Genomic DNA, 17,063 nt, shown 5'->3' with positions numbered 1-17,063 from the left:
GTGAACTTTTCTTGGTAGAAAAAAAAAAGAGACCTTTTTGCTCAATATGTTGAAAAATATTCTTAAAAGAAGTAAATGCTAGTGCCATTATCTTGACATAATGATATGCGCTCGGCATTACATTTCTTGAAACCAGTAAATTTATACTAAAAATGTATTTATTGTTCTTAATGGAACGGCAACAAGGCAACCGCTTGTTACTCTCGGGGTCTCCTAGCCGCTCAGGCAAATCATATTGTCTAAAAATGCATTTTTCCATCGATAACATGACATCATCGCACCAAGTGCGTGCTCTTTCAGTCATTTAGTGTGCATATATACAGCCCGGCCCCCGGCCAAAATTTTTTTTATTGTAATTTTGAAGAATTTATCTAAATGTCTCCCTTGGAAAAGAGATCTTTGATCTCAATGGGATTTTTACCTGGTTAAATAAAGGCTAAATAAAATAAAAAATGTGCATGAACTATTTATGTTCAAAATGGTTTGAAATGTCAAATGTTTAAATTAGGGATGTCCGATAATATCGGCGATAAATGCGTTAAAATGTAATATCGGAAATTATCGGTATCGTTTTTTTTTATTATCTATCGTTTTTTTAAAAAATTATTATTATTATTATTTTTTTATTAAATCAACATAAAAACACAAGATACACTTACAATTAGTGCACCAACCCAAAAAACCTCCCTCCCCCATTTCTTTCTGTTATCAATATTCTGGTTCCTACATTATATATCAATATATATCAATACAGTCTGCAAGGGATACAGTCCGTAAGCACACATGATTGTGCGTGCTGCTGCTCCACTAATAGTACTAACCTTTAACAGTTAATTTTACTCATTTTCATTAATTACTAGTTTCTATGTAACTGTTTTTATATTGTTTTACTTTCTTTTTTATTCAAGAAAATGTTTTTAATTTAGTTATCTTATTTTATTTTTTTTTTTAAAAAGTACCTTATCTTCACCATACACGGTTGTCCAAATTAGGCATAATAATGTGTTAATTCCACGACTGCATATATCGGTTGATATCGGTATCAGTAATTAAAGAGTTGGACAATATCGGAATATCAGATTTCGGCAAAAAGCCATTATCGGACATCCCTAGTTTAAATATTAACTGTCAGTTTACTGTACTGTGCCAACTGTACTACTATATGAGTACGTATTTTCTCTTGCTTCATTGAAAATAAAACAGCAAAGTCCATTTGGCTGTCATCCGTTTTAATTATGAGACACAATTGTGTCAAAATCATGATTTTTTTTTTTGTCATGCTTGAAGTAAGAAAATATTACTTTGAAAAAGTAGTTTTATACTTGTGAGCGTTGATGACACAGCTTTGCAACAGTTGATATTCTAGTTTCAAGCATGTTTTACTCAATATAGGTCATCAAATCTCAGCAACAAGCTGTAATATCTTACTGAGATCATTTAGGACCAAAACACTTCAAACAAGTAAAACACTCTAACATAAAATCTGCTTAGTGAGAAGAATGATCTTATCAGACAGAAAATAAGCAAATATCACCCTTATTTGAGATATTTCATCTTACTTAGATTTGAGTTTTTGCAGTGCACTGGAGCCTCCAACTGCAGGCATGACAGCGATATCACGGCTTGCATCCAATAATTTCATTCATTAAATAGGATAGGATACTGTTTGTCTACACTTCCAATAAATGTAGTTCTTGATTTAAAAGCACATTACAAGTCATTAGCATCAACCATTAAATCAGGATAGATTTGCAGATGGCTGGAAGACTCGTCCGAATTCCACCGGTGTTCAGTTGCAGGACACTCGCATGTTTTAAGATCTCTGGCATGAAAGAAAGCCACCCCGTCAAATCTATTTTCTACTTCCAGGATGAAACGTATATGCAATACTTAACAATAAATGATGGCCAAATTGTAAAGCTATACTTAACTAAAATTGTTTTGCCCTTGTAAATCGTTCAGTAAAGTATGAGCAGCAAACTTATTAATTGAAGTAAATCTTTCTAGAAACTACATCATTTAGGACCCCCTTGAAAACGAGATGCTGCATCTCAAGGGGCTATCCTGGATACAATTTTAATCAGTAAATATGTACCTCCTGATTATAAGTCACGTACATTTACATCCCATTCCATACCTCTTTGCATGGCGATTAATTTTGGAAAACACACCCAGACATCTGTGGTCTTCAGTTACCTGGATGGGCACGTCTCGTACATCTCATATTCCTGAAATAAAATTAAAGATGCGGTTCTACCCGTGCTTGTTCTGTGGCCAGCTATGTGTGACCCTAAATGGATAAGTAAACACTTGGCAACTCATTTGAGATCAAGCCCAAAATAAATTCCACACAAGTCAAATGAATTTAATCCACTTGCTACATTTGATACTGCAAGGAGCTGACATCTGTTAAAGTTGCACGATGTGATTTAATTCCCCACAGATCTTAAAGGCATCCAGCAATGTGTTTTTGACTCATTTTTGTGAACATTCTATTCTATGATTCAAACCAAATACCCAAATTATCTAAAATCCCCTTGTTTTCAATGTATTTCATCAGCCCCGATTTAAAGAATTTGCCTTTTTAGAAGTGTGAATATCTTCTCAATGAGCTTCAGTTGCTCAAAGCTCATGTTTACCTTTCCTTTCTACCACTTTACAGGATGCCGCTAGGTGGCGACCCATTAAGCTTCCTAATAATAATAATAATAATAGATTTTAATTGTAAAAAGCACTTTACATTGAGTAAACAACCTCAAAGTGCTACAGTGTATTAAAAAAATAAAAAGATAATCAATCAATCAATCAATCAATGTTTATTTATATAGCCCTAAATCACAAAAGTCTCAAAGGGCTGTATAATAAAACATTTAAAAAAATAAAAAACTAGAACAGTCAAATAGCTAAAACTAGTATGCATATATCTAAAAAAAAAAAAGTTTTTTTTAAAAAGAAGGGTTTTTAAGCCTTTTTTAAAAGCATCCACAGTCTGTGGTGCCCTCAGGTGGTCAGGGAGAGCGTTCCACAGACTGGGAGCGGCGGCGCAGAAAGCCCGGCCTCCCATTGTTCGTAGCTTTGTCCTCGGAGGTGGGAGGAGGTTAGCCTGTCCGGTGGATTTGGGGGTGAGTAGTTCTTTGAGGTAGAGGGGGGGCATTTCCATGGAGGCACTGGTGGGTTAGTAGGGAGACTTTGAATTCAATCCTGAGTGGAACGGGAAGCCAGTGAATAGGGTTGGGTATCGAGTATCGAGTATCGATTGGAACCGGGACTAACTTTCCGATTCTCCCGGAATCGTTCAAAAGTTTAATTTTCGATTCCTAGTTTCGATACCCAGTCCGCCGACCGGAAAAAAAGAATAAGTCCGCCGACCGGAAGAAGAAGCCGCTGAACACCAACGAAGAAGCGCCCACCGCCGGAAGTGTTAGCATAGCCGAGCAAGTCAGTCAAGCATGGATAGCGGGCGTCGGCGGTCCAAAGTGTGGCTTTATTTTACTAAAAAAAATGAAATATCTGCAAAATGTAACACGTGCGACAGGACTGTTTCGTGCTTAGGAGGGTGCACGTCGAACATGATGAAGCACCTCCGAGTTCATGGAGTACAAATAAATGCGTGTCCCGTCTTCGACGCGCTGCGCCGACCGTCCTCCTTTGCCTCTTCCTCTGGCTTCGACGCCCAGCCTGGCACCTCGGTGACTGCACTGCAGTCCGAATCCGGTAAGTAAAACAATATATATGCAATAAATAATGTGTTTTGCGCTAACGTTGAGGCAGCTAACAAATTAGCCCGCATATTTTTTCATAGACAATTTACAACCTGCTAGCCAGGCTCCGCGATGTGCTCAGCGTACTCCGTTCACCGTAGCGGCAATGGGGAAGATGTCGGTGCCACAGACGGAAGAGTGCCACAGAAAGGTCCCTGCACACATAGTCAAAATACTGCATCCCTTTTCAGAGGTGGAATCTCCACCATTTAGCTTAGTTAAGCAATAACGTTAGAGCTAGGCTAATTGATACTGGGCTAAACAGTAACAGCAACATTACATGTTTGTTTATGTTTGCAGGGATATGGTGAAAACTCTCAACCCAAAATACATACCACCTTCCAGGGACTACCTGTCAAACACATTGATCCCGGCATGGCACAAGAAGAATCGGAATCGAGAATTGTCAGGAATCGGAATCGTTCGAATTCAAACGATACCCAACCCTACCAGTGAAGGGATTTGAGAGTTGGTGTGATATGGTCATATTTTCGCACTTTCATCAGGATCCTAGCAGCTCTATTCTGTATGTATTGCAGCTTCTGGATGTTCTTGCTGAGGATCCGAACAAGAAGTAGGTTGCAGTATTCTAGCCTGTTCTGTTTATCCCTATATACATTATGTCTGTTCTTGGACGGTTTCTGAAAAAACATGTACTTTTTGAGTGCAATGACAATATTCTATTTTATTCTATTCTATTCTTTGGTGTAAGGATAGAACCGGAATTCCACATGAGAGACTTCACTGCAATATAGTAGTGATACAGACCTACCTATAAGCGGAATGTGTCATCATTACAATGACATGTGAATGTTATTGTAGTTTTCATTTTAGATCCATTAGGTTAAATTAAGCCTAATCCAATGGTTTAAAAAAGTCTTGAAGATTTTACAGTACGCTTTGCTGCTTTATTCATTTCAAAAGTTGATGCTGGTACAGGATTTTTAATATAACCAAAGTTGCTTTAAAAAAAGAATACAAAGATTCAGGATTGTAATAAAGTGTAGTTTTTATTGAAAAGTTGGAAAGCCCTTTGTCATTCGGTCCATATTTTATGAACTCCATTTAAAAGCCTCTGCATGGTAACTCCTACTCGGCGTCAACCTAAAATAGAGAAGGTGTTACTTCATCACCAAAGATGAACCAACATGGTTTGAGTTTGATTTACAGTAGCAGCAATGCACACCAAATGTACCTTTCCGACATCGCGGCTCTTGGCCCTCAGCTTGTTGACCTGGGACTCTGCAATGTCAGCACGCTCCTGAGCCTCCTCCATCTCATGCTGGACCTTCCTGTACCTGGACATGTGAGTGTTGGCCTGCTCCTCCTGTGGTTAAATAAACACAATGTATGTACAGTTACTGCAAGCTATATTGATAATGAAACTGTATCAACGTAATTGAACTTACAGCTTCCTCAGCCTGTCTCTTGTAAGACTTGACTTTCAACTGCAGTTTATCCACCAGATCCTGAAGTCTGGTTGTGTTCTTCTTGTCCTCCTCAGTCTGCACAGGTAAAGAAAATACTTTGTGAGTAATGAAAAATAGACATTTATGAGTTAGGTCAGTTTCATTGAGTTGGTACAGTAGTTACCTGGTAGGTGAGCTCCTTAACTCTCCTCTCATATTTGCGGACTCCTTTAATAGCGTCGGCTCCACGTCTCTGCTCTGCATCGACTTCTGATTCAAGCTCACGCACCTATAGGGGACATAGTATACTGTATCTGTAATTTGTCATTTAGATGCATTGTGTACAGAAAGTAGCATCATTATTTTCTCCCACTTAATGTGTCATGCCAAAGTTGGGAGTTCCTACCCTCAACTCCAGTTTCTGGAGCTGCTTCTTTCCACCCTTCAAGGCCAGGGTCTCAGCCTCATCCAGACGGTGCTGCAGGTCCTTGACAGTGACCTCCATGTTCTTCTTCATCCTCTCCAGGTGAGCGCTGGTGTCCTGCTCCTTCTTCAGCTCCTCAGCCATCATTGCAGCCTATAAAACATGCAATATGTTTAACTCAAAGAAAACTCTTCCTAACTGAGTGCATGTAATTAACTTGACCTACAACATTATTAGTTATAACTGAATTGTCTTTGCCCAATCACATATTTTATCGATTTTAGTATTCCCTCTGACAGAAAGTAAAATAAATAGTTACTGTAAGTTTTAAGAAGAATATTAAGGACCTGTAAAACTAAAGCAATGATGGTAACTCACATCAGTGATAGCCTTTTTGGCTTTCTCCTCAGCATTTCTTGCTTCTTGAACAGAATCCTCTACTTCACCTTGAACCTGGACTAGGTCAGTTTCCAGCTTCTTCTTAGTGTTGATAAGGCTGGTGTTCTGAATATGAAAAGTAATGTTAGATTCCTTTTGTGTTATATCATGAGAATCGGTGCCCTCTGCAGTAGACATTTGTTTTTGTTCTCTTACTTTTGTCATTGTTAAAAATATGTTGTTGTTTTGCAAAACACAAACGCACACTGCTAAGGACACTGCTTCCCAGGATGATGTATACATGTTTGTATGCCTAATAAGCACATTTTGGTTTTAATTACTGAACATTAACCTGAGAGTGAAGAAGTCCGACACGCTCACTGGCATCAACCAACTCCTGCTCAGCCACTTTGCGTGATCTGTCTGTTTGTTCAAGAGCAGCTCTCAGCTCCTCAATTTCAGCCAGCATCAGGATGTTTCTACGCTCCACCATAGCAACCTGTTCCTTCATTTCCTCCTGTCCTCTGACAGCATCATCAAGGTGCAGTTGGGCATCCTGACATAAACAAACAAAAAATATATATACAGTATTTATTATGTTAATATCCTAACCATCAGCATTGTTAATGCAGTCATCTTAAGGTCACCTTGAGTTGTCCCTGGACATTCCTCAGTTGTTTCTGGCTCTCAGCAGCCTGTCTATTGGCATGGCTCAGCTGAATCTCCATCTCGTTGAGGTCTCCCTCCATCTTCTTCTTGATTCTCAGGGCATCATTCCTGCTTCTGATCTCAGCATCAAGAGTGCTCTGCATGGAGTCAATAACTCTCTGGCTGTTCCTCTTGATCTGCTCCATCTCCTCGTCCTTCTCAGCCAGCTTCCTGTCAACCTCACCCTTGATCTGGTTGAGCTCAAGCTGAACGCGGAGCATTTTGGCCTCCTCGTGCTCCAGTGTGCCCTTAAAGGAAAAGTTAATATTGTACATTTTGGTCACCCAAGTTTACTGTTATTTAGTTAACTCAATACATTTGATATTCCATTGGCATCAAATTAAGAAATGTAACAAATACAGAAACTATATATTTACCTCTGCCTCTTCCAGTGCTGCCTGAATTTCAGCCTTCTCGGTCTCCACAGTCTTCTTTGCCTTTTCCAGCTCATGGATGCATTTTCCAGTCTCACCAATCTGTTCCGTCAGGTCTGAGATTTCCTCTATATAATTGTAAACATAAGACATTTTCAAAATGCAAACACTTGAATTATTGTATAATAATGGTCTTTAAAGTGAACCTATGGTGAAGTCAAAGTCAAAAGGCTTGTTTGTATATATTGTAGTATTTTTGTATGAGGTTCATCCATTCATGACTTCATCACTCATGAATGACTCACGTTGCAGGTTCTTGTTCTCCCTCTTCATGGTCTCCAGCTGATCAAGAGCCTCCTCATAAGAGTTCTTCATCTTGAACATTTCAGTACTGAGAGAACGAGCCTCCTTTTGAGCTCCTTCCAGCTCTGCCTGGCCCTCCTCATACTTCTGCTTCCATTCTGCTAGGACCTGGAAAATGTTAAGAATATTAGCAAATTGCAATGTATCAATGCATTTTACTTGGATCATTTAGATTGTAATTGTTACTCTACCTTGTCAAAGTTCCTCTGCTTTTTGTCCAGGTTGGCAGCCAGGGCGTTAGCTCTCTCCACATCAATCATAAGGTCCTCCACCTCAGCGTGCAGCCTCTGCTTGGTCTTCTCCAAAGAGGCACACTTTGAGTTCACAGCTTCAATGGACTCCTCAGCATCCTGGAGACGCTGGGCGAGTTTCTTCCTGTAAGGGGGAAATAAGGTATTTTGCCGGTTATATATGTATACAAGTACCGGCTGGTAGTTACAAAGAAAATGTATATGGTCTGCACTTGTATACTATGGCATCTTGTGAGACTTTACATACTTGGCCTCTTCCAGCTCTTCAGTGCGTTGGATGGCATCAGTCTCGTATTTGGTCCTCCACTGTGCCACCTCACTGTTGGCCTTGGACATTCCTCGCTGCAGCTCAGCTTTAGCCTCCTGCTCTTCCTCAAACTGCTCTCTGAGCAGATCACAGTCATGGCGGGAAGACTGAACTGCATGGGCCAGGGCATTCTTGGCCTAGTGTACATAGACAGAAATGTGAAAAATGAATTTAACAAGAGCAAAAACAATATCTTCTTTGCCGTTTGTTTCATGTACAATGTATTTTAAGATAAAAGCAATTTTCAAAAAGTACTACATTTTATACCTTCACTTCTTCCTCAACAACTCTCTTGAGTTCTTCAATTTGCTGAGTAAAGGCTTGCTTTCCCCTGGTCAGTTGGGAAACCAGAGCTTCTTTCTCCTCAAGCTGACGTGAATACTCACCTATAAAAGAAAGTGACCATAGGTTGATAAAAACCTAAACACAATACACTATATTTGGATATCTTTGCTGGCATACCATTCTCAGTTTGGAGTCTTGCCCTTTGTACATTGATATCATTCAGCTGACGAACATGCTCATCATTTTTTGCTTTGAGTTCTCCAAACTGATCTTCAAGACTTCTGCACATTTTTTCCAAGTTGCCCTGTCACCAAAAATATAAATGTATTATTAATATTTAGTATTTGATCATTTAAGTCAAATATTAAGTCATCCCCAGTCAAATATACTTGCCTTAGATTTAGCAACAGCCTCCATGTTGCTGGAGAGATCATCAATCTCCATCTTGTACTCGCTCTTCTCCTTCTCCAGCTTCTGCTTGACACGCTGGAGGTTGTCTATCTGCTCTCCCAGCTCTGAAACTGTGTCTGCCTGCTTCTTGCGGAGAGCAGCTGCTGTAGCCTCATGCTGCAGGGTGGACTCTTCTAGATCACGACGCAGCTTCTGGAACTCAGCCTCGCGCTTCTTGTTCATCTCAATCTGAGCAGAAGTTGCTCCACCAGCTTCTTCAAGCCTCTCACTGATCTCCTCCAGCTCTCTGGAGAGGTCAGACCTCTGCTTCTCCACCTTGGCTCTGGCGGCCCTCTCAGCCTCAATCTCCTCTTCCAGCTCCTCAATACGAGCCTGGGTTTAATGATAGAGTGAACCAGAAAGTAAACAACCTGAAACACAATGATTACCCCGTGTATCTTTAATCAAATAAATTAATAAATTTACCTGGAGTTCCTTAATCTTCTTCTGGAGTTGAGCACCAAGAGACTGTTCATCCTCAATCTTGCTGAGAAGCTGACTGGTCTCAAAGTCTTTTCTTTGAGTACAATAGAAAAATACATGCTAAGTTTCATTTTTAAATGAGAAAAACGAAGCTAGGAAGGTACATGATTTTGTATCTTGCGTACTTCTTGAGTTTTTCATCTGATTGCTGTTTGTCATTCTCCAGATCCATTACAGATTCCTGGGAGAGCTTCAGATCTCCCTCAAGCTTCCTCTTAGCTCTCTCAAGGTCCATACGGAGCTTCTTCTCTTGCTCCAGTGAGCCCTCGAGCTATTGTAAAATTATGATTTATTATTGTAGAAGGTAAGAATCTGTCAAAATACTTAGCTTCAAGTAAAATGTTTTCCTACATCATCCACTTGCTGTTCCAGCTTTGTCTTGGCCTTGGTCAGAGTGTTGACTTTGTCTTCCTCTGCCTGGAGATCATCCAGTGTCTGCTGGTGGGCCTCTTGGAAGGCTTTCTTCTCCTTTGTCAACTTGGCAATGGACTCATCTTGAGTTGCCAGCTCCTCTGTCAGGTTTTTTACCTGAAATAGTATTAGTTTTAGCGCTGTGTATTTAGTTCATATATGTTAAATGTATAATTGCGATGGAAAGATAATAGAAAAAGTAGAACCTTGTTTTCAGTGGCATGTTTCTCCTTTTCTACTTTAGCCAAGGTGAGTTCCATGTCATCAATATCTTTTTTCAACTCAGAGCTTTCATCTTCCAGCTTCCTTTTTTTGGCGGTCAGCTCAGCATTGATTTCTTCTTCATCTTCCAGTCTCTCGGCTGTCTCTTTGAGTTTGGCCTCAAGTTGGATCTTGCTCTTGATGAGCCCCTCACACCTTTCCTCAGCATCTGAGAGGTTCTCACCTTCCTATATATTATCCAAGAAATCATCCATTTGATTAGAGATTGCATTTACAGTTGAGTATTTTGCAGAGCACAACGATATCTGTGCCATTTACATAGCTTTTGCTTTCATAGTTAGTACATACTAACTATAAGCAATGGTAATATAGATGTGTCATATGCCGTACCGATGCTATTTGCAGTTGCAGGTCATTCTTCTCTTGCACCAGGGAGACCATCTTTTCCTCCAGCTCCTTCTTTTTGGCCAAAGCTGTAGCCAGGTCTGACTGCATCTTTTCATAATTGTCCTTCATCTGCTGCAGCTCTTTCTCAGTCTCTGCGCTTTTCAGGAGAGGCTTGATCTTGAAGTACAGCTTCAGCCATGGCCAGTTTTTTACGTTCATGAAGGAACGGAGGTTGTACTGAATACTGAAAATGGATTCTCTGGAAGACAGATGCACATTACAATAATAATTTAGCATTAGCATGTGGTTGTAAGTAAATATAGACTACCATTTTTCATGACACATAGTCATACCTCCTCTCCATCATCTTTACAAACTCCTTCCTCATAACATATCCTCTGGAAAGAGCCTGAGTCATGGTCACCAGCTCAGCCAGTTTCTCATCTCTCATCTCCTCCAAGGTACCAAGCAGACCAGCTTTGAAGAACACCTGTGTTTGCAAGTCAGTATTTTAGCACACATAGAGTGAATGCACAAAATAAATCACATAATTTATGGGAATGCACCTTCGTGTGGCCAAATTTGTACTGAGTGTGATCCACATCGATGGAACCCAGCAGTTTCTCTGCAGCCTTCTTGTTGTCAATAAACTGACCTTCGGGAATCACACTAGCATTCAAGACTTTGTATCTGGTGAGATAAAGTGTTTTATAATATCAGTGATGGAAAAGTTTCTCTAATCTACAATGCTTTACCCCATCACCCAATTATAGCACCGTTAAAATTCAGAAATGTACCTTTGCTTGAAATCACCATAGAGGATTCTGCTAGGGAAGCCCTTTCTGCAGATTCTAATGCCCTCTAACACACCATTACATCTCAGCTGGTGGATGACCAAGAAATTCTCCATAAGACCTGAACACAATTAAATAGAGCCGTTTTGATTATGTCTTTCTTTTTAACACGTAAAGTTCAGAAAAACACAAAGTCAATCAAGACAAACCTGGGGTCTTCGATTCATTGGGGATCAAGCAACGCACAAAGTGAGGATGAGTGCTCCTTAAGTTGGTCATCAACTTGCCCAAATTCTCCTGTGAGAAGAAATAGTATATTTATATTTTTAAACTATTTTTTATGGAATTTTTGACATATACAGTCCAGAAATACAATGTCACATGACACATGTCAAATGTGCTTTTTCACCCCAAAAACAAATACCCCCCACAATTATCTATAAGATAATAAAAATAATTAACTAAAAAAAACATGCATCAGTCCAATAAGTACAGGCAAATATGGACATGAAGCCACAGACAACAGCACTCCTGAATGTCCCCAACCTTTGCAGCAATACACAATTATCTACCTTTCAATTAATTTTCAATCATGGTTAAATTTGAAATGAGACTCTTACATATTTTTGGAAACCACCCCATACTTTCCAAAACTTCACAGAACAACCGTTCAATGTCAGCCTAATTTTCTCCAATTTAATTAAATAAATGATATTTCTAATCTAGTGGCTGGCAGGGAAGTGCTGCAGCTTTCCAATTTAGCATAATGAGTCTTGTAGCCAACAAAGTAGTACATGCTACCAAGTTCTTTTTGGATTTGCTACGAGAAGATGACGAGGAGCCACACTCAATAATCCCCTTTGAGGATTTGGTTCAAACTTTTCGCCAAAGACAAATTATAAAAAATTTCAGTCCAATAACTGCAGAGAGATGGACAAAGCCAAAACATATGTATTAAGTTGCCTGGAGTCTGACACCGATCACATAATACCGATATTCCGTCATACATCTTAGCCAGTCGGACCTTGTTATAATAAGTAGGATGTATTAGCTTGTATTGAATAAAGCTGTGTCTAGCACAAATAGAAGACTTATGAACTCTACTTAAAATCTCTGTCCAGCTCTCTTCAGATAGGGTAACTCATAAGTCACTTCATAGAGTGACTTAATTGAATTCAGAGATTCAGGGCGTAAATGAAAAGTTTGATTGTAAATACGTGTAATTGATCCTTTTAAAGTCGGAACTGGTGTCAAAGTATCTAAAACTGTGTCAGTCAGTAAGTTTGGAAACCTGGGAAAATTATTACGAACAAAACTCCAGATCTTTAGATATCTAAAAAAAGTAAAAGTGGAAGTAGAAGAGTGGATGGGAGAGTGGACTAAAGCCCTAAGAGATACTGGTTTAGTTGAGTTCGTCTCCATAACCAGCCGTAACAGAAGGTGGATCAAATGATTCATAATGCAGCCAATATTTAAGAATTCTAATGTTGGTGGCCCAGTAGTAAAACATTAAGTTTGGTAGTGCTAATAAGCCTCCCAATGATTTGGGTCTCTGTAAATATCGCTTACGTACCCCGTGAGTCTTTGTCAAAAAATTTTTTTACGAAAGGAGGACCGAGGGAGAAAAAGTGGTATACACTGGAACAAATAGGAAAGTTGCGGAAGTACATTCATTTTAACAGAGTTGACACGGCGCACTATAGATACAAGGACCAGCGATCAAAATCTCCCTGAATTCTGGACAACAGTGGAACAGTCCAAACATATGTGTGACCTGGACGCCAACGTATGTGACACTCTGTGATGCAATTTAAAAGGGAAAGTTCAATTTGTAACCAGATACATGTTTCAAAATCTTGGAGAGTCCTTAAGGCAGTCGGGACCGAGACGGAGATGTCCGAGACATATATAAGGAGGTCATCTGCATAGAGAGAGACTTTCACCTGTATATTGTGTCTACAAATGCCTGTAAGAAGCGGATTGGCGCTAAGCGCTATTGTCAGAGGCTCACTAGCAAGAGCAAAAAGCAATGGGCTCAGTGGGAAACCCTGCCGCGTGGAACCGTAAAAGCGAAAATATTCAGATTCAATATTATTTGTCCTGACCAAGGCCTCAGGAGATGAATATTCGAGCTTAATCAATGAAAGAACACTGTTACCAAAGCCAAATCTCTCCAGGACATAAAGTAGATAATTCCACTCCACTCGGTCGAATGCCTGTTCAGCATTCATAGACATCACTGCTTCTTCAGTGTTAAGAGCAGTACAATAGCAGGTAGAATAGGAAATAGTATAATTTTAAGAAATATCCACGGAAAATCATGGAACCATCAGCTAGAATATTCCACATTACCCTGAAAAGAGCGGAGACAGTCTGGAAAGAACCACCCTTCTTCTTTCCTGCCTTCTTTCCGCTAGATTCTGCAGATTAAAACATGGTAGGTATGGGAAAGGCACACCTTTGCTCTGTATTCCATTCAAATAACCAATAGCCTTTGTTTTCCAAAGTCAAAATATTGAATAAACATATTACCAATGATCAGCAACTGCCGTGAGTTTCATACCTTCTTTCGCACCATGAGCTGCATACAACATGGCTAGCAATTTGTTTGCTGACTTCTGGTAGAGCTGGACAACTGAGTCATTCAGGGGGTCCTTATTCTTGTCCAACCAGCCAGAGATATTGTAGTCCACAGTGCCAGCATAGTGGACCAGAGAAAAGTGGGCCTCAGCCTTGCCCTTTGCAGGCTTTGGCTTCTCAAAGGCCTTTGTCTTGCCAAGATGCTGATCATGCAGCTTGTTCTTGAATGTTGTGTCAGAGGCCTTGGGGAACATGCATTCCTCTTCAAGGATGGAGAAGATGCCCATTGGCTGATTGAAGGAAAAAGTCAGTCATTTTTAGGTTGCCCAAAAATTAAGCTTGATCTTAGGCCTGAGAGATTTGTCTCACCTTCTCAATAAGCTCAATGCAGGCAGCCAAGTCCATACCGAAGTCAATGAATTCCCACTCAATGCCTTCTTTCTTGTATTCCTCTTGCTCCAGGACAAACATGTGGTGGTTGAAGAACTGTTGCAGTTTCTCATTGGTGAAGTTAATGCACAGTTGCTCCAAGCTGTTGAACTACAGCATACAGATACATCATTAATTTAGTCATACATGTGATTGTCCAACCGTAAATGTTGTCTTGTAACTCACATCAAAGATCTCAAACCCAGCAATATCCAACACTCCAATGAAGAACTGTCTCGGCTGCTTTGTGTCCAACATCTCATTGATACGGACGACCATCCACAAGAACATTTTCTCATAGATGGACTTGCACAGAGCTGAGACAGAATTGTTAACCTAAAAACAGAATTTCGTATTAAAATTTCTCCAGGTTATATTAAAATGCTTAGATTTTGAATGAAAATGATATTTTCCTGACCTGTGGAACGGTCTGACCTTTGGTCACCATCTCATTTCCAACTTTGACTCTGGGGTAGCACAGAGCTTTCAACATATCAGCAGAGTTCAGGCCCACGAGGTAGGCGATTTTATCAGCCACTAATGGAAAAACAACAATAATTTGTCAGTTGTTTGGAACTGGAACACCTATTAAATACAATTCATTGCAACCCTTGGAACAGTTATATATATATTTGTTATATATGTTACTGTTCCATTTGAAGACATACCCTCTGTGCCATCAGGTTCAGCCTGCTCCTCACGCTGCTTCTGCTTGAATTTCATGTTGCCGTGATGCATCACAGCTCCAGTCAGCTTGTAGATGCCAGCTTTCTCCTCTGCACTGAAGCCCAGGATGTCAATGGCACTCTTGAATGCAACAGAAAATAATTTCAGTCATAATATTTTGTTAAAGAATATGTTTTGCAAAGATCATCGATCAACACTTTACATCTGTTGCCAAGAACTCCTCCACATCATCGATGCTCTTGACAGTGATTTCACCCTGACTGATCATATGGTAGTCATAAGGGTTGGTGGTGATCAGAAGATTCTCTGTGAAAAGTAATAAATACTATAAGAGATCAGTCAGTTGCAAGTCAGACTTTTTTGGGAGGGCTATATGATTGGAATTTATTTATTTTTTTACAAGATTTGTCAATAAGTTACCCAGGATCTCAGGCTTGTGTCCAGTCATCAGCTGGTAGAAGATGTGGTAGCTCCTCTCAGCAGACAACTGGAAGGTGACACGGGATTTCTCCAGGAGATCTAACAGAAGCAAATTAAATATCCGGTTGCATTGAGTCACGAGGTAACATTTAAAGTGTCATGTTGATGGTAAATTATAAACAAAGGAAACAAACAAAATAAATAACCCACATGTTTCAATATCAGCTGAGGACAGTTTGCCACTTGTTCCGAAGTGAATTCTGATGAATTTACCCTAGGTGCACAATCAGACGGTAGGTAGATTATTAGTTTTTTTTACTCAAAACATTTTCAGTTTAGTTGATTTTTCTGGTTTTACAACTTACGAAACGAGAGGAGTTGTCATTCCTCACAGTTTTGGCATTACCATAGGCCTCCAGCAGAGGGTTGGCTGCAATGATTTGATCTTCCAGGGAACCCTACATACAAATGTAAAATCATTTTTAATACCAACAAGAACTGCACTTTTCTCCTAGTTTCTCTCAGTGAAGTCCAATTCTACCTGTATCTTGCCAGATTGCTCTGCTTTCTTTCCTCCAGTCACTGCAATTGTTGCAAAGTACTGGATGACACGCTTGGTGTTGACAGTCTTTCCTGCACCGGATTCTCCACTTGGGGAATAGAATGATACTTTTTCATACCGCTTCGTATCTCATCGTTTATTTTTACTTATTTTTGATTACTTACGTGATGAGGATAGATTGGTTCTCACGATCTAAAATGAATATAAAAAAATGCTCAGATATGTTCAATACTTATGTTGTGGCATTTCTACATTGTCTTAGTGTCGGTCTTGTATAAAGAAATATATATTACCAGTGAGCATGAACTGATAGGCATTATCAGAGATGGAGAAGATGTGGGGTGGAGCCTCAATTCTCTTCTTGCCTCTATAAGCGTTAACAACTTGAGCGTCGTACACAGGAAGCCACTTGTAGGGGTTCACAACAACGCAGAATAGGCCGGAGTAGGTCTGGAAAGAGATTGCATTGCTCCCATGAAGTACACTGTGTATGACAAATCCAAATCCACAAACTAGAAAAGCAGAACACTGGTGCCGACTCTGCCCAGCTTCTATACTTACGTAGATCATCCATGATGCAAAACGCTCTTTGAGGTTATACAACACAGCAGGCTCGTTGAGGTGGGTCATCATGGCCATGTCCTCAATTTTATCAAACTTGGGAGGGTTCATGGCGTGGATTTCATCTTCTTTGACGGTGACAGTCTGCACAGATGATGAAGTAAACTTCAGTTCAGTTTTCTATGATATATTCGCCGGAGCCAGCGTCCCTTTGCAGTGGACATTTGTGTTTTGTCTCGTAATGAGTAATTTACAAATGAGAAATGTCCACTGCAGATTATGCTGCGTCTCAGGAGAGAATGTTCCAAACTTTCTAACTGTTAGTAATTTGCTTACCTTGCTACCAGCGCCAAGTATCTCGACGGTGGCTTTACCACTCTCTTTGCTGATGACTTTACCCTTGAGGTACATTTCACCTGGAACTGTCACAAAGAATGCCGTTTTGGCATCAAATGGAGTATTCTGAGCCTCGATCCTCTCCCTCTCTGGTTTGCGGAGGTAAATGGACGCAGGCCCAAAACTGTCCATGTCCTTGTCCCCCATGATGGCACCTCAGTTGGGTCTGAAACAAAGACTATACCTTACTTCCAATATATTCATTTCTATATAATGTACTGCAAATAATATTGGTGTTATCGATCTATTTGATATTGTGACATCATACCTCAGTTAATCAAGAATGGGAGGCACAGTCTCTTCGATGGTCTAAAAATAGCAGTAAAAACACCGTAGAAATTATAATTTCTTTGTTCATACATAATAATAATACAGATTGTTTCCATTGTCGTACTTATACTAAAAAGCAAAACAATATACG

General features: G+C 39.9%; 1 protein-coding gene across 1 annotated transcript; it reads right to left on the bottom strand.

The window, feature by feature from the left end:
• Nucleotides 1-4,850: 4,850 nt before the first annotated feature.
• LOC133652449 (myosin heavy chain, fast skeletal muscle-like) lies at nt 4,851-16,789 on the bottom strand. Its single transcript, XM_062051216.1, has 39 exons — nt 16,583-16,789; nt 16,247-16,390; nt 15,979-16,135; nt 15,850-15,877; nt 15,665-15,773; nt 15,489-15,581; nt 15,334-15,397; nt 15,124-15,222; nt 14,906-15,009; nt 14,685-14,823; nt 14,435-14,553; nt 14,203-14,352; nt 13,957-14,127; nt 13,571-13,877; nt 13,360-13,427; nt 11,217-11,304; nt 11,011-11,128; nt 10,780-10,903; nt 10,567-10,703; nt 10,217-10,472; nt 9,811-10,053; nt 9,545-9,721; nt 9,319-9,464; nt 9,137-9,227; nt 8,654-9,043; nt 8,438-8,564; nt 8,243-8,361; nt 7,916-8,112; nt 7,609-7,792; nt 7,360-7,525; nt 7,058-7,182; nt 6,620-6,928; nt 6,325-6,528; nt 5,973-6,098; nt 5,577-5,747; nt 5,355-5,459; nt 5,171-5,266; nt 4,957-5,088; nt 4,851-4,865 (listed from the first exon to the last, which is right to left on the bottom strand). Exons 1-39 carry the CDS (start codon nt 16,787-16,789, stop codon nt 4,851-4,853), a joined length of 5,805 nt encoding a protein of 1,934 aa, XP_061907200.1.
• Between the last annotated feature and the right edge of the window lie 274 nt (nt 16,790-17,063).

Source organism: Entelurus aequoreus, linkage group LG06, assembly GCF_033978785.1.
Source record: "Entelurus aequoreus isolate RoL-2023_Sb linkage group LG06, RoL_Eaeq_v1.1, whole genome shotgun sequence".
In the NCBI taxonomy this organism is placed as follows: domain Eukaryota; kingdom Metazoa; phylum Chordata; class Actinopteri; order Syngnathiformes; family Syngnathidae; genus Entelurus; species Entelurus aequoreus.
This window is presented reverse-complemented; position numbering and strand designations above follow the sequence as displayed.